The sequence below is a fragment of the Dipteris shenzhenensis genome, chromosome 19 (assembly GCF_047967505.1).
Source record: "Dipteris shenzhenensis isolate YYH24624 ecotype China chromosome 19, Dip_SZ_1.0, whole genome shotgun sequence".
In the NCBI taxonomy this organism is placed as follows: domain Eukaryota; kingdom Viridiplantae; phylum Streptophyta; class Polypodiopsida; order Gleicheniales; family Dipteridaceae; genus Dipteris; species Dipteris shenzhenensis.
The window spans coordinates 13,944,696-13,972,328 of record NC_141614.1 but is presented as its reverse complement, the minus strand read 5'-3'; the positions used below and the strand labels follow the sequence as shown (position 1 = coordinate 13,972,328).

General features: G+C 42.2%; 1 protein-coding gene across 4 annotated transcripts; it reads left to right on the top strand.

The window, feature by feature from the left end:
* The first annotated feature begins 3,582 nt into the window (after positions 1–3,582).
* Positions 3,583–6,594, top strand: LOC147890121 (pentatricopeptide repeat-containing protein At2g13600-like). 4 transcript variants are annotated; one of them, XM_087390145.1, is made up of 4 exons: positions 3,583–4,034; positions 4,124–4,248; positions 4,339–5,550; positions 5,802–5,978. In XM_087390145.1, the coding sequence occupies exons 2-4, from the start codon at positions 4,126–4,128 to the stop codon at positions 5,838–5,840; spliced, it is 1,374 nt and encodes a 457-aa protein (XP_087246271.1). In that variant the 5' UTR covers positions 3,583–4,034; positions 4,124–4,125; the 3' UTR covers positions 5,841–5,978. The 4 variants fall into 4 exon arrangements, with proteins under 4 accessions (XP_087246271.1, XP_087246270.1, XP_087246268.1 ...); XM_087390144.1 differs by having other exon boundaries at positions 3,583–4,016; positions 4,339–6,594; XM_087390142.1 differs by having other exon boundaries at positions 4,339–6,594.
* The last annotated feature ends 21,039 nt before the right edge of the window (positions 6,595–27,633 follow it).

Here is a 27,633-nt window from a genome sequence, read left to right as displayed (position 1 = left end):
AAACAATATTTTCTGCATTCAACAACCATAATGAATACAACAATCCTATGTTAACAAGAAACTCATTCAAATCCATCAACTGACATAACACTACTAGTACTGAAGAATATTGTGACATTGGAAGGGTTAGGCCTTCGCACGTACTTCAAAGAAAACATGAAACTTGTACATACAACTAGAATGTACACGCAAGGTTGTGAGTGCCTCCTTACAATACTAACTACAAGAGATGATAAGAAAATAGCAATAATAAATGTGTACAAGTCCCTGCAAACAAAAACTCAATTCCTCATTCAAACCTTGGAAAAACTATACAACAGAATACCAAATGAAATTGAAAGAGGATTACCAAAATGCGAGTGATCCAAAAAAAGCGATACAAAACAATAAAAGATTTATAGATCCCCTATTTCAGTAGCAAAATTCAAGGTCTATATGTTTCCTCAATGCTAGAAGGATAAATATGCATATAACTTTAAAGCCACTGACACTAATTTCACATCATCCATAAGAGAGTTGGTATGTTTCATTGCCAAGTCATCATTAGTATCAAAGAAAAACCCTAGTGCAATCAAGATCTCCCTTTCCACCATAATAATTGAGATCATCAATGCAACCTTCCACACAAGTGGGGTGTTTCCAAAGACTCCTTGAATAGATTAGTCTATATTCCATGCATATGTAAATGCTTAGCTCTTTAACTCTTCACTTTTGGAACAAAACTCATGTTTCTTTGTACTGCAAAAACATCTCTCCCTAATGATTTCACTCTTACATCCCTCTAATCCAACCAATGTAGCCAATTGACCACCACAAATTTATATTTTGGTACATGAAATTTTAATAGATGGTGCAAAAAGGCATGATAATCATCTAAATGATGCCTTGCCATTTCATTTGATATGTAACATGACCCCATTTGGACTTGTAAATCAAAAGATACAAGGATGTGAAAATGTCATCTTTTGGGCCAAAATAGGGAGTGCTTTAAGATAAACGCGCTCCCTATTTTGGCCCAAAAGATGACATTTTCACATCCCTGTATATTTGCAAGTTGTCCAAAATTGGTTGTTTGGCTCAAAAAGTGAGTCTTTGACATCCCTGCACTTTTGATTATCAAATCCAAATGGCATAATGTTACATATCAAATCAAATGACGATGCATGATTTAAATGAATGTCATGCCTTTTTCTACCATCTAAAAAAATTGCATGCATCAGAATATGAAATTAATGCGCTCAAAAGATGACATTTTCACATCCCTGTATCTTTGCAAGTTGTCCAAAATTGGTTGTTTGGCTCAAAAAATGAGTTTTTGACATCCCTGCACTTTTGATTATCAAATCTAAATGGCATAATGCTACATATCAAATCAAATGACAATGAATGATTTAGATGAATATCATGCCTTTTTGCACCATCTAAAAACATTGCACGCATCAGAATATGAAATTTATGATTTTGTTTCCAATTTCTTGCACCAAATTTAAACCAAGCTTTCCTATACTGGGGAGTGAGAAGACACTGCCTTTTTTATTTATTTTAAAGGAGAAATTTTTAACATCCCCTACCTTTTACTTGCGCTCGGGGGGTCACTCTTTATAAACCCATAAAGCATGTGCGAGCAAGCATGTGTTAAAAATTACCCCTATTCTTTGATTCTTACATTCCCTCATGTAATTGGCTAAACCCTTGTACGTGTTTAGATTTTCAATCTTAAAATTGTGACACCCCTTCATGAATTTACGTATATAAATTACGTTAAGTTGCTCTTTTATAAACCCCTTCATGCAAATAAATAGCACACTAAAGTGCTATGTTACATCTTTATGAGTGATCCCCTTGGGTAATTGCCAAACCAAATGGGGTCACGTTAAAATAGTCCTTAACTTTGGACTACTCACTTTCAAGAAATGTTACACATAACTCCCCTTTTGAATACTTTCTACTTCAAGCCATTAATTTACGGGACACATAGATTCTTTCTTTGCTTGCTTGATTTTTCCTACCACTTCAATAAATTCTCGCTCGCTTTTTTGGGCTCGCGTGCTCTATCAACTGCCTCAAATTGAAATGTACACAATATGTGACTTCAAGTACTCTAACTCTAAGAGCACATCAAACCTTCTAGAATTTATGAAATCTAAAAACATGAAACAACTTCTCACTACACTCACAATAATCCATGGGTCTACTATCAACCACATATGGCGACGTCCACAATAACCAACAATCACCATGGAACAATTTTCATATACTGGTCAGAACACTCTCTCATATACACTTCGATATCATGACGTTAAAAAAGAACACCAAAAAACTGAGCGCATGTCCCCCAGTTTACAAGATGCACAACTTAAGCTACAAATACAGTATCACCCTCGACTAGTACTAACCGCTATAATCCTAACTCGTTCCAACATAAAGAACACCACACCCATCCATTTCTTTCTTGATGCTGCATCTCCAAGTGAGCATTGTTCAACCTTGTTTTAAAAATTGAAAACTATATATGCTTTAAAACATTACACATGGAAATTGACAAAGGAGCATGCAAGTCTAGCACTAACTCTTCGAGGCAGTGCTTAAAAAATAAAAAAAGTGCAAGAGCAATTCTTTGGTTTAGGGTCTTTGGGCCTTTTCCCACCCATTGTTATGTTATGTTAGTAAACTTAACATAACTATTTCAGTTAACCTTAGCAACATAATTCTGTTTCCATCGTAATAACCGATTATGTTATGCATGAAATTGTCTTAGCTAGAACTTTTTGATCTTTTTTTCTATAAAATGGTATATCTTAATATTGTGATGTCCATTCTACGATAAAATATGTAACAAATCTTGATTGAAGTTGCATTCACACTTTCCACCTTTAAGTTAAACACTTATTTTCTATATTTCAACTTTTTGCCCTTCAAAAAAGTAAATTAAAGTTTCAAACATCTTTACCATGTAGTTAAGAGATTTAACATAATTGGACCTCGTGAATGCCAATCAAAGTACACACTTTCATCAAAATCCTTAACTAGTCTTTCTTAACTAGTAGTGAGAATAGGCCATTCCATATTTTCAAGATTTTAAGTAATACTAGTAAGGGACTCGTGCCTTGATGTGGTTGTACTGTGGTGGCAAGCAGTGAATGATGTACCTAATGCAGGAATAGTCGTAGAAAATAGTTTACGTAACAAAGGAAAGTATCAGTATTGGCTTGTTAGCCTAGTGGTCAAAAGTGGTCTTGGTTCAATCCCTGAAGGCGTTCAAAGTTCAGTGGCAACGCGTAGCCACGTGGAAGATGCGGTCCCATAATAGATAGATATATACTATCTTCACAATTTTACTTGTTTTTTTGGGCATGAGAAAGGCAAATGCCTAAGCATTTGTTTTGACTTTCTCGGGATTGTGCAAGTGCTTTAAATGAATGCTATCATGGAAGGATAACTTGAGAGGGGATTTACACGTGGTCGTAATCTAAGGGTGAGGTTGTCGTCAAATGAATGCTATCATGGAATAACTTGAGAGGGCATTTAAAGGTTTTCCTAATCGAAGGGGAGTGAAATGTTCACCTTGTTTTCAAAGGCCTTCCCTGTTCAATGTCTCAAGCCAACCATAGCCATCACTTGTTCCACTTAACTTTCTACTCGGTCTACAAAACGCAGCTTTTGTTACCCAGTTTCCTCCCCATCACCTGGGCAGTAGTGTTGCAACACCAGGGGGAGGCCTCTCACCTTGGGCACATGAGGGCCTTTTGGCAAGGTTCAGGCAAGGTTCCGGCCAAAAAGCCTATCGGATGCCTGACTCAACTGCACAATCAGGTAAGGTCCGGCAAGAGGGGTTACTGCAGAATCCAACAATCCGATTACATGTGCCCGTAACTCTGGAAGGGTCAAGCAAGCTTCCAGCAGACTGTGCCGCTAGTTTCGATTAAACGACCCAATCTATCTCCAACCCAAGCTCAATTCTACGAAGGATGCCCGCCTTGGCCAGGAGTTCTACATCACAGAAGCCCGTTCTGCATGTGGGAATCCTCGACATTGTATGACAAATTGGATCTCAGCTTTTGTACTTTTTTTGTCTGAATTGAAATACTTTGTCCGCCACAAACACTTATCTAAATCCTTCCAGGTATGCCGTCATTTACGGATCACATATGTACGGGGCCGTCATCCATGGATCAATTAAGTACGGAGCGTTTGTGGCAGAAGTATTTTAAGAATCCTACTGAGTGGTGGGATAACAGGATCTACAAAGTATGTGGCAAGCTGGGCAGCAATTCGAAATTATTAGATTTCAGTCCTCAATATTTATCGCCTCACGATTTGAACTAATTGGGCTTGCAGGACAGGCTCGACTCTCCAGACTTTAGGCATAAAACTTCTAAGGAGGTCCTTTGGCTAGATGATCGGAAAACTCCAGAATGGGTTAAAGAGGCCCTAGAAAAAGGGACGGTTGAGGGGGGCACCTCTCGAAATAGCTCTCATTCCTTTAGTGCAGCCACAGCTCGAAATGCAGTCTGCAAAAGGTTACCCAAGCTGGACAGGGTGGAACATGTGGACGAGCTCTCGCTGGTAGAGGCAAACAAATTGATGCAAATATATGTGGAGCGTGGGAACATGGTGGATGCGCGCCATGTGTTTGACAACATGCAAAAGCTCAATGTGGCGTCGTGGAACACTATAATCCTAGGGTATGCCAAGCAGGAAGAGGGTGAACTGGCTTTGGAGTTATACGCACGGATGCACCAAGAAGGCTTCCAACCAAGTTCTCGAACCTTTCTTGGTGCATTGAAAGCTTGCAGTAGCCTGGCAGCATTTGAAGAGGGAAAGCAAGTTGGTGGTACAGTTGCGAAAATAGCATGCCTGGAGAAAGGAAGAGCCATCCACTTCCAAGTTGTGAAGAGTGGCTTTGAGTCAGACGTATTTGTAGGAACAACCTTGGTGGCTATGTATGTAGACCGTGGGAGTATGAAGGATGCAAGACGTGTATTTGAGGACTTGTCTAATCGTAATGTGGTTTCTTGGAATGCCATGATCCTGGGTTATGCTGAGCAGGAAGAGGGTGCGGTGGCTTTGGAGTTGTATGCTCAGATGCAACAGGAAGGTGTTGAACCGACTGCTCGAACATTTCTTGGTGCATTAAAAGCTTACAGTAGTCTGGCAGCAATTGTGGAGGCTAATCAAGTAGATGGGAGGTGTGTGATAGTGGGATACATGGAAAGAGGTAGGGACATCCATTCCCAAGTAATAAAAAGTGGCTTTGAGTCAAATATATTTGTAGGAACCATGTTGGTGGATATGTACTCAAAATGTGGGAGCATAGAGGATGCACGGTATGTTTTTGACGAATTGCCTCATCGTGATGTGATTTCCTGGAACGCCATGATCCTGGGGTATACCAAGCAGGAAGAGGGTACGCGGGCTTTGGATTTGTATGCACGGATGCAACAGGAGGGTGTCAAGCCCGATCATCTAACCTTTGTTGGCATTGTGAAGGCATGTGGCAACACAGCAAGCTTGGAAACTGGAAAGGAAATCCATTCTCAAATTAGCAAGGTTGGACTTGAGAATATTGTAATTGTGGCAAACAGTCTTATTGACATGTATGCTAAATGTGGGAGCATGGTTGATGCCCATCAGTTGTTTAATTCATTTACCATCAAAGATGTTGTAACATGGAATTCTTTAATTGCAGGGTTTGCCCAGCAGGGAGAGAGTGAACTTGTTTTTAATTTGTTTGAGAGAATGAGGCAGGAAAGTGTACAGCCAGACGAGCTCACATTTCTTAGTGTTCTCACTGTGTGCAGTCATGTGGGTCTAGTGGCGAAGGGCCAGGAGTACTTTGAAGCTATCAGCAAACAGCATGGCATTATTCGGACTATTGAGCACTACGCTTGCATGGTTGACCTCTTTGGCCGTGCAGGCCAGGTAACCCAGGCAGTGGTGCTAGTAGAAGAGATGCCTTTGCCACCTAATGCCATTGTTTGGCTGACTGTGTTGGGTGCTTGTAAAAAGTGGAACAATATGGAAGTTGGAAGGTATGCCTTCCAAAATGCAATGAGATTAGATGAGAAACTTGCTTCCGCATATGTCTTAATGGCAAACATACACGCAGGAGGACCATGATAAAATCTAGGTAACGAAGCCAGGGTAGATCCGGTCGATTGACCATTGTGGGATGATACACATTTCTGGTGAGGGATGATAAAGTGGAGTAAGGATATACGCCCAAGTGGGGTCTTGTTGCACGATAAACATGATGATGAAAAGGAAGATGCATTGTGTCGGCGCAGTGAGAAGCTGTCCGGCATTTATGCCAAATCAAGAAACCACAAGGGAGCACCTCTTAGTGCCACAAAATTTTTTTGGGTTTTGTGGTGATTGTTGGAAGGCCGCTGCTCTCAAATTAATGATGAATGTCAAGGGATAGTTTGCGGAAACGTAAGTTGTGTAACTACAATGATAAAATCTGTGCTGCTGGAAAATTTGGTGACAACAGTTGATTTATAACAGTACGGACACCTCTGGGGTTGGCTAGGCATTAGCTCTGAAACCATGTTCAACATATAATGTGAATGGACCTTGCTTTAAAGGTCATGCCCAAACCACAAGCCACAGCAGAAAATAAATCAAGCACATTATCACACCAATATGTGCACACAAGCATATCAGATCCAAAGTAGGCAGCAAGATGTAGCAACCAATAGATGAATAGAAATGTCCACTGAAAGGACCACGACACAGATGCAAATGTGCACTCACAACCTACATCACTCCACTAGTGCACTAGAGACCACAAACTGTTGCTCAGTCTCCTGCTCACTAGTTCTGCTGTGTGCCTGCACCTCTTATGCATATAGGGCCCCATAAACTGAACGACTGGCCTGCTGTTCTGCCGATCAGCTCTAGGGTTGGCCAATTTTGATGCCAAATCGCCATGTGGGCCTCTTCCTGGCTGACCATGTCTCCATTGAGGCCTATAAGAGGCCCCTCTAGGCAGCTGGGTAATTCCCAGTCCAGTGCCCACTATAAGCTGAGCTGAGAAGCTCATACGAGCTCAACTGAAAAGGCAACCGAATTAGCCAAGGTCAAGGCTGCTAGGAAGCTGGAAAATGGGCAGTATATCGTGAAGGTATAGCAATCATTAAAGAGTTTAAATCATACCCAAAGACTCTCAGTCTTAAACTGATGTTTGGCTGATTATGTTTACACACTATTATGTAGGGACTCTAAATAACTGGAGTTACTTTTTTGGACTCCTTGGGAGCTGCTGTGTGCCCTCCCTAAGCAGATGTACTAGATGGCTTATAGACCTCTTGGTCTTCCATTGACAATCTCTCTCTCTCTCTCTCTCTCACACACACACACAAACAGAGACAGCCTTAGAACTTGGCAGCCCCGACTCTTAAGATTCTAGGCTAGCCCAGGGACTTGGAGAGAGAATCTAGAACTCAAGATTCAAGAAACTTTGCATAGACTCCATTAGTTTGAAAGGATACAGGTTGTGGTTGGACTGATAATGGGGCATGTGTGGAATTGCAAATGGGTAGGAGGGAGTGACTGGTTCTATTTATGACATTATAAACAAGCCATTTCATGGTGATTGTTGTGTTGACAAAGGTTACTCAGCAGCCTGTCCTGTGGCTCTCTTCTTCCTCCAGATACCTATGTAGTTCAGTAGACAATTCTCTAGTTAATGAAGTGTACTGACCTGAAGTAGATAGCTAACAAATTTTAAACCTGAGTTCATAAGCTTCGATCACAACGTCATTACATTAGAACTGGAAAGTGATTTACTAACTATAGCTTGCACAGCGAACCTTGACGCCAGACTAATAAAGAGTACTCGTTTCTTGCTCTTGGATTAGCATTCACATTAACAAGCAATACAGAGATAAATGACACAGCAGATAAATGATATAGATAGTAGCGAAATTACTGATCTGGGGCTCAATGAGGGAAACACTGCTTATGAGAGTGGTAACCTTGTATCCCTCCTCAATACAGCAGCACCGTATCTTGGGTACCTTGTTGAGCAGAGGAAGGCAAACCCCCTTCTCTAATTCTTTAACTACTCGCTCCTCTTCAATCCTTTGATTCACAAGTAGTGGATTTTAGAAGTGGCAGGGCTGGCAAAGACTGGTAGAACAACATTGAATTCTGGCAGTGTTGTTGTGTTGACAAAGGCCTACTTCCTTGAAAGATCTCTCAGCACCAGCTTTGAGAGCATGACAGGATTGCATGGTGAAAATGTGCACATAAAATTTCAGAACTATCACAAAAAATTCAAACTATATGATTTTATTAACACATCTTGTGTCTACATTTTACATGGCAGATTTTGTCAAATTTTTATAGCAAAGAAACGACAGAATCCCACCAATCAATGCCCAAAACCAGGGCCTTTTGAAGGTATGCTGTACAGTAAAATTACAATAAAGCTTGCAACTATAGCAAATCAGTTTTTATCAGAGTCTTGGTGAAATTTAAAAAAAAAAACACAATCAAATTGAACTTACCTCTAAAATCTAAGAAATGAACCTGCAAATCTTTTTTTCAGAAATGATTAGATTCAGGTTGTGAAATCAATTACATCTTGAAAACAGTATTTAGGCTATTTGACTTATTTCGTTCTATTCATCCGGCTGGAATTCACAAATGAATTCGAGCAATCCAAGTGAATTCACCCACATCGATGTGCACAAATGGTGAATTGCACTGTCGACAAATAATGTGCACAAATGGTGAATTGCGTGGCCTACAAATGATGAGCTGTACAAGAGTGAAAGAAAACCTGTGAACCACTTCACACTTCCACTGGTATCCTATTACAGGCAACTAATTTTGTGTGTTCACAAATTATTGCCAAGGTACTTATGCCCACAATTCAACAACATGCTCAGCCACATATGAACATCAAGAGATGTCTACTGTTGATGATAACATACATCACAAGTTGGACAATTTATTGATTGCATATGTCACCAGTGTCATCATGTGTAAATTTGCTGGATCGCTGTCGAGAACCCCTCATCAGATATGCCCATTTCTACTACCCGCACTTACAGACATGATAATATGTACATGTATCACTCTCCATGTTTGTGTAAGCATTTGGCTTGTTATCCAACAAACTTTGCTCCACACTAATGCAGATTAGTTGCCCACTGAGTCCTGACGCACCTTGATGCAAGCTTGACAACATCATGCACGTTGACATAACAATCTGCCGCTCTTGCTCCATGCTGATGCAAGATAACCCTTTTCTCGGGCTGGCTCCAATACTTCTTATATCAATGTACGATCTTTGTAGATTGTTGACGAACTCACAAAGCCACAAGTTCCTCACCACCCAGCTACGCAGTCATCTCCGAAGTCCACATGACAGAGCACTAGAACCCCTAAGCCTAGTGGGCGCCTGCTAAATTGGTGCTCGTCCACTTAGTACTAACTGCCCTAGCTGTCCTCTTGGGCCATGTAAGCCCACGAATTGTCTAGTTTGCTAATTTTATAACCAAGGCAAACTCCTACCCTGCAATAGAAGCGATGCACTCACAGTCCACGATTTGGTTGCTTATACACAGCTTTATTTGCAGCGGTCATTAAAAGATTACAGTTTGTCATTTTATGCACTTGTCTGGTGATAGTGGGGGGTCGTTTTTTTGAGGATCTTCAAGGGTTGATCAAGCAGCTTAATTCTCCAGGAGAGAGGTAGTATAAGAGTTTCAGATTATCTGGAACGTTACTCTTGGTTAACTTGCCGAGTCTTAATCGTATCAACTTCTGCCTGCAGGTTTATGGCAGTATTGAGGAAGCTTATTCTTGGATTACATGAAATAACTTCACTGTTCTTATTGAATACATCCTTGATAACATTAGTGTACCTTTTTGTACAATCAAGTTTTTTTACACAAGATCTGGTAGATATGCATTCTGCTTATTTAGCCTTTAGAAAGCTCTTCGTTGTGGCCTGTAACAGGAATCACAAGTTGAACAATCTGGGCATTCTTCGGTTCTCTCAGAGATTAAGAGAGATATGAAAGCTGTTTCTACTGTGGGTAATCGTTGAAAATGCAAGGGTGTTGGTAATATATTAGTTTAAATCTTGCACCATTAAGGATGTAATTTATCAGATAGATGTAGAAAAGCTGGATTGTTCAAGGACAGCTCAGTTCAAAACTTCCAGTTTAAAAGTGCAGAGATTGAACAAAAAGGGAACAGCAGTGTCATTATTGCTATCTCAAGCGAAAAGCTCTAAATTCATGAATCCATCTAAAAAATCGGCTCCGGTAGGTCCTCCAGCCAAGGGATCATGTGTAGATGAGACCAAGGGCAAGGCTTTCTCAAATAGAGACATTTTGAGGTGGTTCCATTGATGTTTTACTCTTGCAAGAGCACAAACTGGATGCCAGTGATGGTACAAAGTCAGGCAAGCTACTTTCAGGTCACATCATGTGATTGGGGAGCACTTCGGTATGGTCTCCCGGGGTTGCCCTTGACAACTATAGAGGCAACCAAGTCTGACGGGGTCCCTGGACCTTACGGAGGACCCTAACATTTCAGATGATCATATCTTGCTTCAGTGTCCGGATGGATCTTTCTTTCAGCAGAGAGTGGAGGTTGCAGGCAGACAGGACCAGTGCAGGATCTGTAGAACCCTTGGGCATTTCGCCAGGGATTGCCCCAGGAAGAAGAAAAGGCCCAAAAGCCTTTTGGTACAACAGTTCCTCTTTGATCTCGACAGGGGGGTGGGACAGCTCTTGCGCCTGCTTCCCGACCTAGGCAGGGTGGTGGTACTGCTCCTCCACGACAGAGCGCTCCTTCTCGACAGAGTGCCCCTTCAGTACCGCCGCCTCTTGCCTTTGCTGCCTCACGTCCCCCAATGGCACCTGCAGCACTTCATTAGGTTCCAGTTCGTACGCAGCCTCCACCCCTGATAGTTCACGAGGCTGCCGTCCTCAACTTTACCTCCTTAGGAGCTTTGGAGTCTCCCGCTCGGGTTGTTCCCAGTGTTGCACCTCACACAGTCCAGGATGCTTTAGCTACAGTTGTAGCCCCGATTCTAGCCTCTCGGCCAGACCCGGTGGTTGCCCCACTCCTTGTCCCAGTGGTAGCCTCTCTCCTTGACCTCGCACATCCTTTGGTTGGAGGGGCCTCCGCAGCTTTTCAAACACAGGGTTCTCAGGAGTCGTCTTCAGCTCCCCTCTTGGATAGAGGGAAGGGGATAGAGGGAACGGGGTTGGATACTGTGTTGATCCACTTCCCTTTTGAAGGGATCTTCCGCACCCCTGTGTCGGGCCTGATTCACAGAAACTCCTTTTTAGCCCTGGCAGATTTCCATGAGGAGTTTGTGCCCTTTACTTTTGGTGAGGCAGTGATTGGGATTCCTCATGATAGGGCATCTAACTTCTTCAAGTGGCAGGGTGTTTTCTCCTGTTGATTTTCCGCCACTTGGTTCCATCCCTTGCTCTTTGAGTGGGAGGTCCTCCCCTGTTGAGGAGTTTGTTTTCGCCACTAAGTCGGGTAAGATGTTCCATTCTACATCCTCCTGCCGATGAGGATTGTTAGCTGGAACATACAGGGCCTTAGTGGCGTCCCTCATCACCGCCCCTCTGTTATTAGGGGTGTAAAGGTTGAGTCGTCCAACCCCCAATCAAAAGAAGAACCCACTGGGCTATAGAGGGTAAGATCACACCATGCCCGACAACCAAGGTGAGAAAAAAATCCAAAATTGAAATACAAGTACCTCACCTAGTACCAAAGGCAAGTGACCAAAAAATGTGACCTGAAATTAGCTTGCCTGACTTTGTACAATCACTGGCATCTAGTTTGTGCTCCTGTAAGAGTAAAACATCAATAGAACCACCAGTAACACCTAGATGAAGCTGATTCCAAATCAGTTGTCTGTGTATTGTTTTGGAAAGAGTTGCTCTCCTGGGCCCACTCGGAAACCATTAGAACTACTGGAAAGTGATTCGAAGTGGAAACCCTAGGGGCAATGCAAACTGATCCTCCTCTATCCAAGGCCCAATCATCAACATAAACTCAATCAATTTGTGCATGGAAAGGCATCTACAGCCTCTTGTTCGACCAAGAAAATAGGAGTGACTATGATTGATTGTGAAAAGCATCATCAAGCTAAACATATCTGCCAGTGAAATTGAAGAGAAAGGCATCCCATGTTGCCCTTTTCACAAAGAATGGATGCCGCCCTCTCTGCCCCCTTTTTTATCTGAGGGTAACTCTACCATGTTGAAGTCCCCTCCTTTGACCCATGAATCTGCGATGTTTTTTGGGAGCACATGAGGATGCCTTGGTTTTTAATGTACAGACTGGTGGTAGGCTGGTTCTTTCTTCAAAGGGTATTCTTTTGGGCATGCCTTTTCAGCCTGTCAGGATCATAGGCTTTTTGGATTAAGGCAAGGACTCTGCATGGCATATTGATCCTAGCCCTCGTCTTTCTCTTCCGGGTTCTTGGAGGTTGGAGGAGTCCCGATAAAGTTTCTTCAGTGGGACCCAGGAGAGTGGGAATGGATTGTTGCAGGGAACCAAGAGAAGAACCTTCCTATTTTTGGTTATACGGTCAGTAATACCTGGAGTCAGTAATGCCAGGAAGTTTCAGAGCAGCTGTAGAGGTTGGAGACCTTCTAGGGCCCCTCATTGGGAGAGTTATCAGGTTTCTACTGATTTGCAGAGGGTCTTCTTGCGGAGGCTTTGAAGATCCCGAAGAAATAGAAAGGTCACTATTTTTTTGGCTCTCTATTCATGGAGGGATTGCAGTGAACATGTGGAGGTCTAGATTTGGGGCAGACCCCACTTGTCCTAGGTGCTCATCTGCTGATGAGTCGATTCATCATTGTCTATGGGACTCCAGGCATGCGAGAGCCATTTGGATGGGAATTCCCAGGGTCCTCAGTCTTTTTGCTCCTTCTGGTTTCTTCCACACTGATGGCCAGTTGGGCGAGCATGCAGGGTTCTTACCGAGCAACCTTAGCGAGGAGGGTTATATTCCTTAGGGAATGGAGGGCTTCCCGCTTTTTCTTAGAGACTACAGCAGGGTTGAGGTGGCACTTTCAACCTCAACCTTGGTTTCTTTCTAGCTCATTTTGAGTTTTTTGTTCCCTATTTCAGGGGGGTTTCCTCATGCATAGCATGATGTATTATTGATTTGAGCTTGCTCACATGGGTATTTTTCATGCTTAATAGAAGTTTTTTCAAGGGGGGGGTGGAAAAACAGATGATCAAAGGTCTAGTGGGTTTAAGCCAAGAGTTCTAAACTCACTCAAAGAAAAAAGTGATAGTGCCATAGATAGAAAGATAGAAGGTAATGCAACATGCCTGGCTTCCGAGGATAGGCAAAATTTATCATGTGATGATATCGTAGATGGAAGGATGAAAAACAATACTGCTTTAGAAAGGATTTGCGGCTCTCTTTGTCCTTAAGAGATCCGTGCACTTTAGTAGGCAAAGCATTATTGACCTGAAGGTTATGGTGAACAATTCATATAATGAGCTCCTAAGCTCTGACTACAACATAATTTCATTAGAACTAGAAAGTAATTTAGTGAAAAATAGCTTGCACAGCAAACCTTGGCACCACATTAATAAAGGCTTCTCAATTCTTGCTCTTAGATTAGTATTCACATTAACAACTAATGAAGAGATAAATGACATAGCAAAGAAATGATATAGATGAGTAGGGGAATCACGCCAATGAGGGGGACCCAACCTTGAAGGGAAACGTTATTGCTTATCGAAGTGATTACCTTGTACCCCTCCTTAGTACAACATCACTATATCTTGGGGACCCTGTTGAGCATGAGTGGAAGATCTAGAAGAGGCCATCAACAAGTGAGTACAAGTACTCAATGAGCACTACCTTAGGTTCTGCCAGTCACAAACGATTGTTAAGGTGAATGGATGATTAATTTACAACACTTGTGATGGTAGCCAGTGCATAGACCCATTGGGGGAAGTTGCATTAGCTTCGGATGAAGAGAACGGGGGGCAAAAACTCTCTCTCTCTCTCTCTCTCTCTCTCTCTCTCTCTCTCTCTCTCTCTCTCTCTCTCTCTCCCCCCCCCCACCCTCTAGTGAGCCCTTTGCCTCAACCTTACCTTTGATTGTACTTTGTCTCATAGGTCTCCCAGGCCTTCCAAAGATATAAATACATCTCTCTCTCTCTCTCTCTCTCTCTCTCTCTCTCTCTCTCTCTCTTATGCACACGAACACACATGTATAACAACAACAACAACAACAACAACAACAATACTAGTAGCAATATCACAACAACAACAATGTAAGGCTATGTACAACTTCACTTTACAGGACATACACAATGAAACCTTAACATGCCTAGGTAGCAAGTGTTTTACAAGAGCAACATGTACTTTTAAGGGTTGCACAAGATGCACAAGAGCAATATTCACCTATAATATTTGCACCATGGCATTAGAGGGTTAGGCCTTTGTAGAATAAGAGGGACTAAAAAAACAAGACAAGGCTAGAACAATGATGAAAACAAGCTACACAAAGGGGAAAATCTAGAGCATGTAGGAGAGAAGAAATGTGACATAGGGAGCTAGGCAGAAGAAAATAGGCTAGACTGCATGAAGAAGAAGAAGCACATGAGAAAGAAGGGGCAAGGTTGGAGGAAAAGTGGTAGGAGAGTGGGGGAAGCAAATACAATAGGTTAATATGAGAAGAAGGGCCAGGGTTGGAAGCAACGTAGCAGGAAGGAGGTTGAGGAAAGCGAGAATTTCGCTCAGATTGAACCATGCACAAGGGGTTGAGAGGAGCTAGAGGAGGGGGGGGGGGGAAGAGAGAGAGAGAGAGAGAGCAAGAGAGTTTTCGCCCCCTATTCTCTTCATCTTAAGCTAATGCAACTTCCCCCCATCTCTGAGTCCCCTAATGAATGCGACTTCATCTCATATTAATGTGACTCTTTGATTTTTGTTTGATTTATTAAAGGAGGTCCATTTTGTAATCCCCTTAACTAATATCTATTTATGTTGTAAGTAGCTGCACCAATATTTTAATTGCAATGTTTGTGACGCGTGCAGCCATTCTAGGTAGCTAGAAGGTCAAAGTTGGGTTTGACTCAGCTCTAATAAATTGAAAAAGTAAGGCCTCTACCCTTGCCAAACATTGTTAGGAAAAATTTTCCCAAAAAGGCAAAAGATAGTATTTTATTTCCTCCCAAGCTAAAAAAATTCAAAGGTAGATAAACTTCTGCTCATAGCCCACATTAGGGATTATCTGCATTGAATCAAAGGGGAATTTTTTTCCCATAAGTGCATAGGTAATATGTAGTGTTGAGCAAGGTGGCTGCTGATAGTGACAATCACAAGCCAATTGTGAGTGCTTAAGGGCATCATTTTTGGGTTTCTCATTACCCAAAGGCACTCCACCCTAGTAAGACAATATTGTTTGTAGCATGTTAGTTCAATCCACAATCACAACCTTTGCATTGATTGTAACTAGGAAATCACAACCAACTCAATTGCAATAGATCCATTACAAGCTAGATCTTAACTCATTTCCATCTCTTCCATCCACATTAGCATAAAGTGACTTTAGTGATGTATCGCATTCTTGCATGGATCAATCCTTAATCTATCTTGGGTACCATGAAGCTTTTCATGAGCTTTCTCTTCAAAAGACACTCCTTCGGTGTTGGAGAGCATCAGAAGAAAGCTTCTTTTATGGAGCTCAGCCAAACTTGACTTGGCATCTAGAGTGATGGTGGTTAACCAGGTTCTTCTAGCCACAGCATGGTTTGTATGCTCTTGTTGGTGCTACTCTAGGGATTGTATCACTCAGCTCAAGAGGCCCATACGAAACTTTTATGGAGTGGTCTAGATGGCACAATTGATATAGCCAGGGTGGCTTGGGAGACCTTGATTCTTCCTACAAGGGAAGGGGGTTTGAATATCATCGACCCAGATCTACAGTGTAGAGCCTTACTTTGCAAGGTCGTTGTGAGAGGACTTATGCCAAGGCAAGAGCCTTGGAAGGACTTTTTTATCAGATGCATACAGTCCCGCATGCCCACTCCAGGAGATGATTGGATACATAGTACTAGATGGATTTTCACCAGCCCACCTCAAATCTCCTTCTTCCCCTCTTATGGTTGCTATCCTGAAAGCATGGGCTAATTTTAGGAGTACTCTTCGTAGGATTCCCCCGTCCACCCGTGAAGAGATTGAAAGGCAACCTATCATGTGGAACGACAGTATTTTGGATGAGCATGGCAGACCACTTGGAGCTTCTCTTTACATACAGTGGCCCAGATGGGAGAGCGGCCCTGCATCTACTGTGGGAGCATGGAAAGCCTTCAGGAGGCTTCCTGTAAACCAACAGGCCCAGGTGGTTCATAATCTCAGAGGGAGTGTAGGGAGAGTTCAACAGATTGATGCAGCCTTGCCCTTGGATTGGGTGGACACAGATGACATGCCTATTAATCGTTCCACCTGGATGGGGGCATTTTCCGGATTGGGCATTCCTTTGCAGGTGATTGCTTTACGTAACACACATGAGGATGCCCTAGTCGTTGATGTTTCTTCGGGGGGTAGGCTATCCAAGTCCACAGACGATATATTGTTGGAGGTACCATTTCAACTAGTCAGGATAGTGGGCTTCATGAAGCATGGCTCTCTTTCACAGTGGTACTTGGATCTTGACCCGCTACTCATTGCCCTGGGCTCATGGAGACTGTGGCTCTATGGAGGTATCCCAATTAAGTTTTTGCAGTGGGACCCTAGGGAATGGGAGTGGATAGATGAAGGGCACTGAGAGAAGGGCATCCCCTTCTTTCGTTACACGGTCACTAATGCCAGGAAATTCCAGCTCAGCTGTAGGGGTTGGAGGCCCACTAGAGCTCGTCATTGGGAGAATTTTCAGATTTCTGCAAACTTGCAAAAAAAATTTTGGCAAAGGCTCTGGAAATCCCACTGGAATAGAAAAATCACTCTCTTCTTTTGGCTTTCAATTCATGGTGGGATAGCAGTGAACCATTGGAGATCCAGGTTCGGGGTTGACCCTACTTGCCCTCGTTGCCTTTCTGCTTCGGAGACAGTACATCACTGCCTTTGGGATTGCAGACAGGCGAGAATCATATGGAAGGGGATTGCAAGACTTTTCAGCACTTTTGTTCGCCTCCCCTTCTATATGACCTGGGGGTCAGTGGCTTGGCTCACTCTTTTAGGACCCCAGGTTTTCTTTGAGAGACATGATTCGTCTTGGGCTCTTCACATCCGACGACACCTTGTGGAGTCGTGCTCTTCAGAGGATGTTCCAGCCACTCTCTTTAGGGTTGCTCATTCCTCGGTTGACTCTCCATGGGAGGTTTTAGCTAGCATTGTAGCCTTTTTTGCAAAAAAAAAAACGACCCTTGGCTAAACCCTCGTTCAGAAATTAGTTGTGGTATTAAGATCTATTTGAAAATTGATCTTGGCGTATCCTTCTCGTTGGGATGCTCCGTTGAGCACACCCTTTAGTGGGGAGGTGTTACCAAGATCAATTTTAAAATTAATCTCCAAAATCCTTGTATTGGTGGAGGCCTTGCTTGTCCTATCCTAGAGAAGATCCTCCTTTGTTAAACCATCCCTAGGTATAGTGGAGGCTTGGTTGAGTCCCCGATTTTAAAAGGAACCAAGATCCCATTTAAGATGGTCTTTGGAGTCCCGAGGCATTGGTGGAGGATTGGTTGAGTTCCCAAATTTAAAAGGAACCAAGATTGAATTGAAAAGTAGTATTTGGAATCCTTCTAGATAAGAGGCATTGGTGGAGGATTTCTTGAGCCTCTTCTTAAGAAGACTCTCCTTGGAACTACTCTCATTGAAAAAGGAGATATGCTGCTAAGATCGGTTTTAAATCTAAAGTTTGCCTCAAAGAGAAATTCTCAGCATGATAACAGTGAGGTAAGCCCTTAGCATGAGGCATCTCAAGTAGAAATTCTTCAAAGATCTCCAAATCTTGAGCCCCACACACTCCATAGTGCTTTAGTCTCAAATCAGGAATATCAGAGTTTGCACATTCTAGCACAATGATATATGCACACATGAATCTCAAGGACTTTGATTAGAAGCAAAGATTCTCACTTAGAATGAATAATTTTCTTTCTAATTTACGAAAACAGAGGGTTCTACAAGAACATCTCTATTCTTATTTCTCAGTCAAATGCTATAGAACATTTGAGCCCCTTTTTAGTCAACCTTGTAGTCCAATGCCACAATTCATTTAGATCAACCCCAAGATGAAGCAACATTGATGATTTTTCTTCCTACCAAGCACATTAACACAACGTCTCATAGATGCCATGTGTCTACAACCAAGATGTCATTGTCCATGACAATGAAAGTGAAGTTTTAGTCTATGACAATCTAGCATGCAATTCATATTTGGACTATGATGTTAATGAAGAGATCCTTGTAGCAATGTTAGTTCAATCAAATTTGTAAAAACCATTTCAAAGGATCACATTCCTTTCTTTCCTGATTATGTCTCCAATCACTACAAGGTATTGGTCAGCTTTTTATGCAAATACTGATGAAAACTACACTAAAACAATTTTTAAAGTCTCGGTATTACTATCGGTAAAGACCAACTGGTGCCATTGTTGGTATGTACCAACATTGGTTAACCATCAGTATATACCGATGCTTAACACAACCAAAAAAATAAATTTGTGGGGCAGAATAGGGCTTATTTTAGCCCCATTCTGCCCCACTATTACATGTGTTTTATTACAATATAAGTATTACAACATGCCATTTGAGGTAGAAATGTGCAAAATTGCCTGACTCTCAAATCATGTCTTATTACAACATTTCCCTTCCGAAGAGGGCAGTTCAAAATTTAAATATGAGATACAAAATGGCAAATTTGTCAAAGGTATGCTAAATACAAGCTATACTAGTATTACAAGCTATACTAGTAATAATACAAGCTATACTAGTAATATTACTACTGCTCCTCCTCGTCCTCTAAATCACTTGACTCATCTGAACCACTTGACTTGTCCTTGCCCTGAATTTCTTAGCTCACATCCTTGCCTCTACTTGATCCCTCCACGTCTGCCTCCCCCACATCCCACTTGCAAACTCCTCTTCTGCTTTGCCTGGGGCTTCAATTGGGTCAAAACTACCACCCTAAGAATGAAATAATTTAAAAAATGATATTATAGATTAATTTACATAAGATCAATGGTACGACCAAACATGCTTGACAACAATGATGATTGCAGTAGACTTACATAACGAGCGGCCATCACAGCCCAATCGATGTGGTGTGCCCAATGCTCAATCTCTCTGAATAATGGTGTTGCTCCTACTCTCGTTTATAGGACGTTGGCCAATCATAGATTCCTATGGACCCAAATTAAGAGAGTTAGATGAAGTGCCATATATGGGCAATTAAACAAATAGAACAATAAATTATAAGAGAAATAGAATTACCACCCATGCCTCATTGCCTAGCCTTCTGCCACTCCCATGGTGTGAAGCACCTATGGTGTCCAGATGCCTCCTCATCACCCTCCTCATCGCCCTCCTTTGATTCTCCCACTTGTCTTGCATTTGTCTGATCTCTCTCTTGGTGATCTTCCAATCCTCTTTATGTGCTTGGATGGGCCTAGACTTACCCTCCCTGATCCTATCTCTCATCTCTTACATACAAATTCTGAGTATGATTCCCATGCGCACACGCATGTATTCGTCATCATCAAACTCATATCTCTTTGGGTTTGGAGAATTCTCCTTGAGCTGGACTATGAGAGGATGCTTCGTTTGCAAGGTCCTGTTGGCACCAATCTATGAATATAATTTTGGGAAAATATATGAGCATTAAGCAACTCATATGAGAGAGAACTTTAAGCCCTTCTCATCCTCAATAATATCATGTATGCTATTGATATTATAGTAAAGTCCTTGGGCACAATAAACTCTCCTTGCCTAAATCCTGAGCTACTAGATGGGTTGTCAATGGAGCAAGGGGTGGTGGATCAAGCTAGGGTGGAGCAAGGGGTGGAGCCAGGGGTGGTGGAGTGGGTGGGCGAGGGGCCGGTGGCAAGTTGCATCTGGGGAGGTAGGAATTTGAAGATTCATTTACATCTCTACTTGCACCTAAACCACAACAAGCACTCTTATACTCTTCTGAGAGCAAGGGGTGGAGCTAGCGATGGTGGAGCGAGAGGTGGTGGAGCACTCTGTGACAAGGGTGAACAAGGGGCATGTTTGTGTGTGTGTGTACATCTCCACTTGCACCTAAACCACAACAACCACCCTTCTTACTCTTCCTAGAGCCACGCTACTGGCTTGCATAGCAGGTGACAATGCCTCAATAACTATGGTAGAGGATAAGAGACTGATATCTCTCTAGCTCAATTGGGCTCATCTATGAGACAAGTTCCTTTGGACTCATCAGTCCATGGCCTCCCTCCAAATGGGTGGATTGCTCTATGAAGCAAATGATGAGAGTCGTGATCCATGCTCTATTACATTTGATAGGCAAAACACAAACACAAAAAGAAAACTGAATAAATCAAACTATAGAAATGTGGAAATAAGAAGAGAGTAGGGAGGAAGAAGAGAGGAGAGGAAAGGAAAAGAGAGAGAGAAAAGAAGAGCAGAGAGGAAGAGAAAAGAGGAGAGGAGAAGAAAAGAACGCGAGAAAGAAGAGTGCAGAGGAGAAGAAAGGAAGAGAAAGGTAAAACGAGAGGGGCAGGGAAGGGGAAAAAGAGAGGGGAAGGGAGGGGAAAAAGAGAGGACGTGATGGGAAGAGAAGGGGACAAAGAATGGGAAATTAGAGAGGGGGAGGGAAGGGGAAAAGAGACAACATGATGGGAAAAGAAGGGGAAAGAGGGCGGAAATGAGAGGGGTAGGGAGAGGGAAATAAGAGGAGAAAGGAGGGGAAAAGAGAGGAAGAGAAGGGGGAAACGAGGGGGGAAAGGGGGGGGAAAGAGAAGAAGGGAAAAGAGAGAGAAGGGGGAAACAAGAGGGGAAGGGAGGGAAAAAGCGAGAAAGAGATAGGAAGAAGAGAGGGGAAGTGAGGGAAAAAGCGAGAAAGAGATAGGAAGAAGAGAGGGGAAGGGAGGGAAAAAGCGAGAAGGAAGGAGGGAAAAGAGAGGTGGGGAAAGAGAGAGGAGAAGAAAGGAGAAAGATAGAGGACAAGAAAGTAGAAAGAGAAGAGAGGAGAGGAGAGAAGAGATAAGGGAGGGAGAAAGAGAGGAAGAGAAGGGAAAAATGAGGAAAGAGAGAGGAAAAGTGAGAAATACAAGAAAAAAAGAGAGGGCTAAAGGACAGGGGAAGGGAGATGAAGAGAAGGAAAAAAAGAGAAAAAGAGAAGAGAGAAAGAGAATCGGGGAAGGGAGAGGAAGAAAAAGAAGAGAAGGAAAAAGAGAGGGGGGGAAAAGGAAAGGGGTAAAAGAGATGGGAAAAGAGAGAACGAAGGGAGAGGAAAAAGAGAGGGAAAGAGAGGAAGAGGGGGAAAAAAGAGAGAAAGAGGGGAAAACAAGAGAGAAAAGGAAGGTAAAATGAGAAGGGATGGGAGGGGAAAAAGAGAGGAAGAGAAGGAGAAAGAGAGGGGAAGGGCGAGGAGGAATGAGAGGGGAGGGGAGAAGGGAGAGGAAAAAGAGAGGGGAAATGAGAGGGGAAATGAGAGGGGAGGGGAGAAGGGAGAGGAAAAAGAGAGAAAGAGAGGGGAAAACGAGAGGAAGAGAAGGGTAAAATGAGAGGGGGAAAAGAGAGGGGAAGGGAGGGAAAAAGAGAGAGGAGAAGGATGGGGATAGAGAGAGGAGAAGAAAAGAGAAAGATAGAGCGGAGAAGAGAAGAGAGGAGAGGAGATGAGAGAGATAAGGGTTTCCTATGCCCATCACATTTGCTAGAGCCTTAAGCACTAGCAAATGGACATTGTAACATAAAAATTAAAAAAGAAGGGAAAATAGAATCTCCTTACCTGGAGCTCAAGAAAGGGAGATGACCTCGGAGCATGAGATTGTGGTTTTGACTAGCTCCTTTGCAAAATAAAGCAAACACGCCATGTTTTTCAAACCCAGTGGGTGAAGCAAGAACTGGTGGGATCAACAAAGTGAGGAAAAGGAGAAACAAAGCAAGGGAAAGCCCTACTACAAGCAAGAAACTGGTGCAAAAGAGAAAGCAAACAACCATAACAAGAGGTAAGGTTCTTTAGCACATCTTGCTATTCATTAGGGTTCTTCTTAAAGGGAAGAGATAGGGAAACCAGAGAGAAAGAAGAGGAAAACTTGAGGGAATGTAGAGGGAAGACATAGCAAAAGAATAACTTAAAAGTCATGAACTTAGAAATGGTAATGGTGGTGTATACGCATAACTCATCCAAATAGATGGCCCCAATTTCCATGGGGCAATTCGAGAGGTTTCCACTATAATCTGTGGAAGGTAGATGGTGCATTTCAAAGCCAAATGGCACTACTTTACATGCATAGGCTCCACATTGAGTGATGAAGGTCACCTTCTACTGATCTTCCTCTAGAATGGAGATCTGGCTATAACCATTGGACCCATTCATAGAGGGATATATTTCACGTTGTGCCACTTGATTCAATATGCCATATGTGATTGAGCAGAGTTTGTGCATTCAACTTTTGGTAGTCCACACTCGTGCAGAGCTTACCATTCTTCTTAGGTTAGGCAATCGCTCCTATCAATGGCATAGATGAAAGGAGCTAATCAAAGTTCATTGTGTATCTTTGCTACCTTCATAGCTTAACATCAACTACTAGCAAGATGCACTGATGATAGATCTTAGGTTACTGTAATCCCAAGAAAATAGACCTCTATATTCTGTGAACAAGGCTTGTACCTGGTGTAGGTAAGCTGGAGTTAAATCTTGGCTTGCTCTAAGTTCTACCTCAACGCCCAAACTAAATTCCTACCCAAGCTTGACGATCAAGTTCTTAATACCTAAATGGTGTACTGAGGTACTTCAATCTTCCTTGATTTCATGTTCCCGTTTGTGATCTTTGAGGAGATTGGAGTGGTTATAAATCTCATTGCTTTGCAAGCTTGTCAGCTTGTTGAGCTTCTATAAGCTCCTCTGCTACTTAAAACAATATCTCACCCATAGGTATGATGTTCATCTCCATGAGTCGAGCCTCAACGTCTTGTGGAAACTAAAACTCAACTTTCAAATCTGAGAGTCAACTGTCGTTTGAAACCTTGCCCAAGCTAGTGGGTATCTTCACCTAAATGTCCTAAGTTTTGATTGTCATCAATCCAATTTTCTAATCATTTGGGAACCTTGCTATCACAAAGAGACTAATTGTATAGTATACTCCTCTAATACTAAGGCACACATCTCGTAGCATGCCTTTAGGCTCAATTGGTCACTAGTCCACCATTTGTACTCGGAATGAAAAAGGCTTTAGTTTCTTCACCTTCAATTCATAAGATCCTTGAGGATGATAATTAAACTCATGATCCTCCATCACACTAACTTGTTATGGTATTGTTGTAGCATGCCTTTGGGCCCAATTGGTCTGTGATCCACCATTTGTACTAAGAATGAAGAAGGATTTAGTTTCTTCACATTCAATTTATAAGATCCTCGGGGATGATATTTAACTCGTAATCTTCCAGTCATAAATGACTTATGGTATTCTTGATTTTTACCACAGCAACTGCTACCAACAATTGTCTCTCGGATGGGCATAGTTGCCCAACTATCCCCACTATACTAGTGAAGATTGATTGTATGGGTTTTTTAAACTACTTGACAAAGAAATTCCTAAAGTTGTAATATACGTAGGCTTAGCTTTAGGCCATTAAACTCATCCTAGGCCTTCTTAGCCATTTCATTTTTGCATTACTCAAAATTTTCGTGTTCACCTATGCTAGTTATGATATCTTGCATCCATCCTCGGAATTTTGTGCTCAACTATGCTAGGCGATGGTTCCTACATTGGTTTCTTTCAGCGAGACAATGGGTTGAGACTTGGAAGATGATTCACCTTAATGGGTTTCCTTTGATTCCTCGACCCATTCTCGACTTGACTCGGGTTGCTATTTCGAGCACCTCAATTCTTGGAGTTTTGTTCTTCAATTCTGTGAATACTTATGATAGCAGTCTCTATATGTCCTCTCATGTCTCTCTTTCTAAGGTATCTCCCTTGGTCTCTCTAGAATTGCTTGCAATAGGTTAGTGCATGCACCTGTAACGGTGGTAACATCTAGATCAAGAAAGCCTGCCATACACATTGGGGTCGATTTCTTGTTTTTTATTCAAGAGTTTCGATTGCTCCTTCCACTATACTCAAATTTGGTGTTCCCTTTGTCACAAAATCACGTCACCTTCCCCTTTACTATGATCCTCAAAGCCTCACCATGGTGCTCGAGCTTGGGAGTGATCTCAATCGCAATCTTTTCGTGATCTTGTAGTTCATTCTTTGGTGTCATTTTAGAATGAGGCCCATGCTCTTCTTTAGAGACTTGGTTAGCCTTCACTATCCTTTAGTTCTTATACTAACATTCTTCTATCATGGTTGGGGTCGTGTGGCTAGGTTGAGTGCACTCATGGTACAAATCAAGGCTTTCCTCAAATTCCAAGTTCTTCAATTGCCTTCGTTGTAGTGAGTCTTTCTAGGACTTGGGAGAGAGATCCTTGTCACTATTGTATGCAAACATCGTCTTGCTTTTTCCTACGGCTAAACTACCTTGACACAATTTCAGCATCTCATCATATGACTTTGTTGGTTGAGGATTTCCACAAGCCGACGATCCAATTAAGAACCACTCATTAACGATGTTCGCATGATCATGTCATACACTCAGTCATTAGATAGGTGCCCGCATTTGAATTGTAACAAACTCCTATTTCACCTCTTCATGTCCTTAACAAATCACTTCAAGAAAACCTCATCAACTCCCAGTTCCAAAAGTTAAGTGTATCAAGAGCTAATTAAGCATTGCTCAGTCTTGTAGCAAGAAAATAATTCATGGAATCCTTCTCAATCTTGCACCTACTGATGGCATGTTCCATCTCAGCTATCATGCGATTTGTGGGTTTGGCTCGCATTCCCTTGCTTGTGATACTCAAATCCTCACCAATGTTTTGTCCCCAACTCTTGGGGAGCTCTTTCTTGCTTGTGGGGAGTCCTTGGCTTCTACAAAGTGTGTTGAGCCTCAAGTAGATGATTGAGAGAGAGCCTTTTAAAGAGCTTCAGGAATTCGAGTTAGTTTCCATCAAAGGTAGCAGCTTTGAGCTTACCGACACAATAAAGTCCACTCGAGCCTTCTTGTGCCTCTATAAACCAAGGCTCGTGCCATTGTCTATGCACCACCATGGCTCCACTTTGCCAAGTTCCTCAAGTGTAGCCTACCCCTCTTGCTCTTGATCTTCCATTCATGCTCTGAGAGCTCCGCACGACGAACAAAATACCTTTATATTTTACCAGCTCTCTCATCCAACATTGGCCAAGGCACATCTTGCCAAACAGCTCAATCACATTCTTCAATCCCAAACAGGTGAGAATTAACATTTTGTAGCTAAGTTCATGCAGCATTCATCAAGCCAATTTCCCAACATGGTACATGTTTCTTGCCAAGACAACTTTTCCATACTACAAGCTCAACTTGGCCTCCAAACGAGTACAAGGACAATGAGACACTGCAGCAAGGTACTACCAATTTGTCCCAATAGGGGTGAGCGTAATTGGATGTACACAAAACAATCTCAAGTTTCCTCCTACTCATTAGAAGGATAACTAGACAAATCGTACAGGCCATAATCAATGTTACTCTGAACGAGTTTCCCTCGAGCTCTCTTGCAAGATAAGTCACCGTATGTCTCTTCACTACTCACTCCGCCACTATGATGATTAAGAAGCCTAAATGCAAATTGTATGTGCCATAATCCATGTTACCATGCAGACTATCTTCCTCGAGCTCTCTTGCAGAAGAAGACACTGAATACCTCTTCACTGCTCATTTCGCAAGTGTGATGATTAAGATGCATTCAGGGGGGGGCACAATTCAGTAAGCATTCTCCTTATAACAGAGCATCAATAAGGAAGAAAGGTGATTGACCAGTAGAAACACGGAGACTAGTAAAGACAGTAAAAAGTAGCTAACGCGGCTCTTTAGAAACAGGAAACCTGCAAAGCCAAAATGGATCGCTGCTTGCATGTTGCCTCATTGTGCTTATATGACTTCTGAATCCGTAGTAATCAGATCCCCAAAACTATGTAGGCTGTCAAGCATCACATAGTCACACCATCACACCTGTTTTCATTGAGTATGATTCAGTGGGAAGACGCTCCTCAAACACAGCCATCCCAACCCATGGGAATCATATACCTTTGTAAGAATAGAATATATCCAATTATACAAATTCAGATTTAAGTTGTGGGAATCCCAACCCATGGGAATCAGGCTGAAAAAATTGCTGCCTCAACTGGCTCGCACATTACCTGCTGACGGTACAAAACTGAGTGGATCTAGCAAAGAGATTTTTTAAACCTGAAAAATATACTTAAACTGGCATCCTTATTAATTGAGTTTTCTCCTTAGGCTCATTCATTTCCAATCAGAATGCCACCAACAAGCTCCTCATAAACTGCACATGTCATACTGGGAGTGTATTACACAAGTTCCTCATAAACTGTCCACATTATCAATGACAAAAACTGATATTACTCAATAGCTGTTGTGTGCATCAATGACAAACTGACGTTACTGATGAAGCTCTCTTGAAAGACAGCACAGGCCCTATTTCAAACAAGTAACAAAAAGCAAACAGCAAGTTTCCAGACTCCAGTATGCCGGCCACGTAAGGATGCACTCACAGATTCCAGGCTTATAGTACTGCTTTTAAATCAAACAATTGTATACATCGATGCAATAAACAGGTGCATGTCAATGGGCGTATAAAAGAGGCCCTTCCATATGGTCTTAAACACACTCAGTCTCAAAACCCAAGAGTACTGCAGGAGTTCATCATCAATAAATAAAAAGTTGACAAATTCAAAACTGAACAACTTTGCCATCAATAAAGAGAACTGCAGGACTTTGTTATCAATAAAGAGCAAGGTTAATGAATTCAAAACAATGCACAAGGCTACAAGGCAAGAAACTCCATCAATTTCATCAAACATTTGTCATCTCCACCTTCATCTATATCAGACCCAGAGGCTTATTTCGTAACAGAACTTTACAGGACTTTAACATCATACCTTCGATTAGAATCTCTTAAGAGGCCAATCAAAACCCACGAGCATATTTATCGACTATGGGACCAGCTCTTTGTGCAGCTTCTTTATTTGGACAATTATGATTTTCCTCTTTACACTTCAGAAGGCACCCACAAAATCTGCATCAGAGACACAAAATAGAGACTTCCTACAGAAGGACATTTTAACACGTAGCCTAACAATCTCGCACCAAACCCGATATTTCCATCCCATCACCAGCTTGTGACTGACAATGAAGCTTACTTTCCTGATTTGGATTCATATGTAGTGCATATAGAGGATACTAATTGCAAAGAAGATGGACTGCATAGGCCCCCGGGAGGAAAAGGAGGGCAATAGCAAAGTCCCCATGTATATACTATAGTTTCAAAATTTTAATTTGAATTTGTGTGCCATGTTTGTAAGATTTTCTGTACC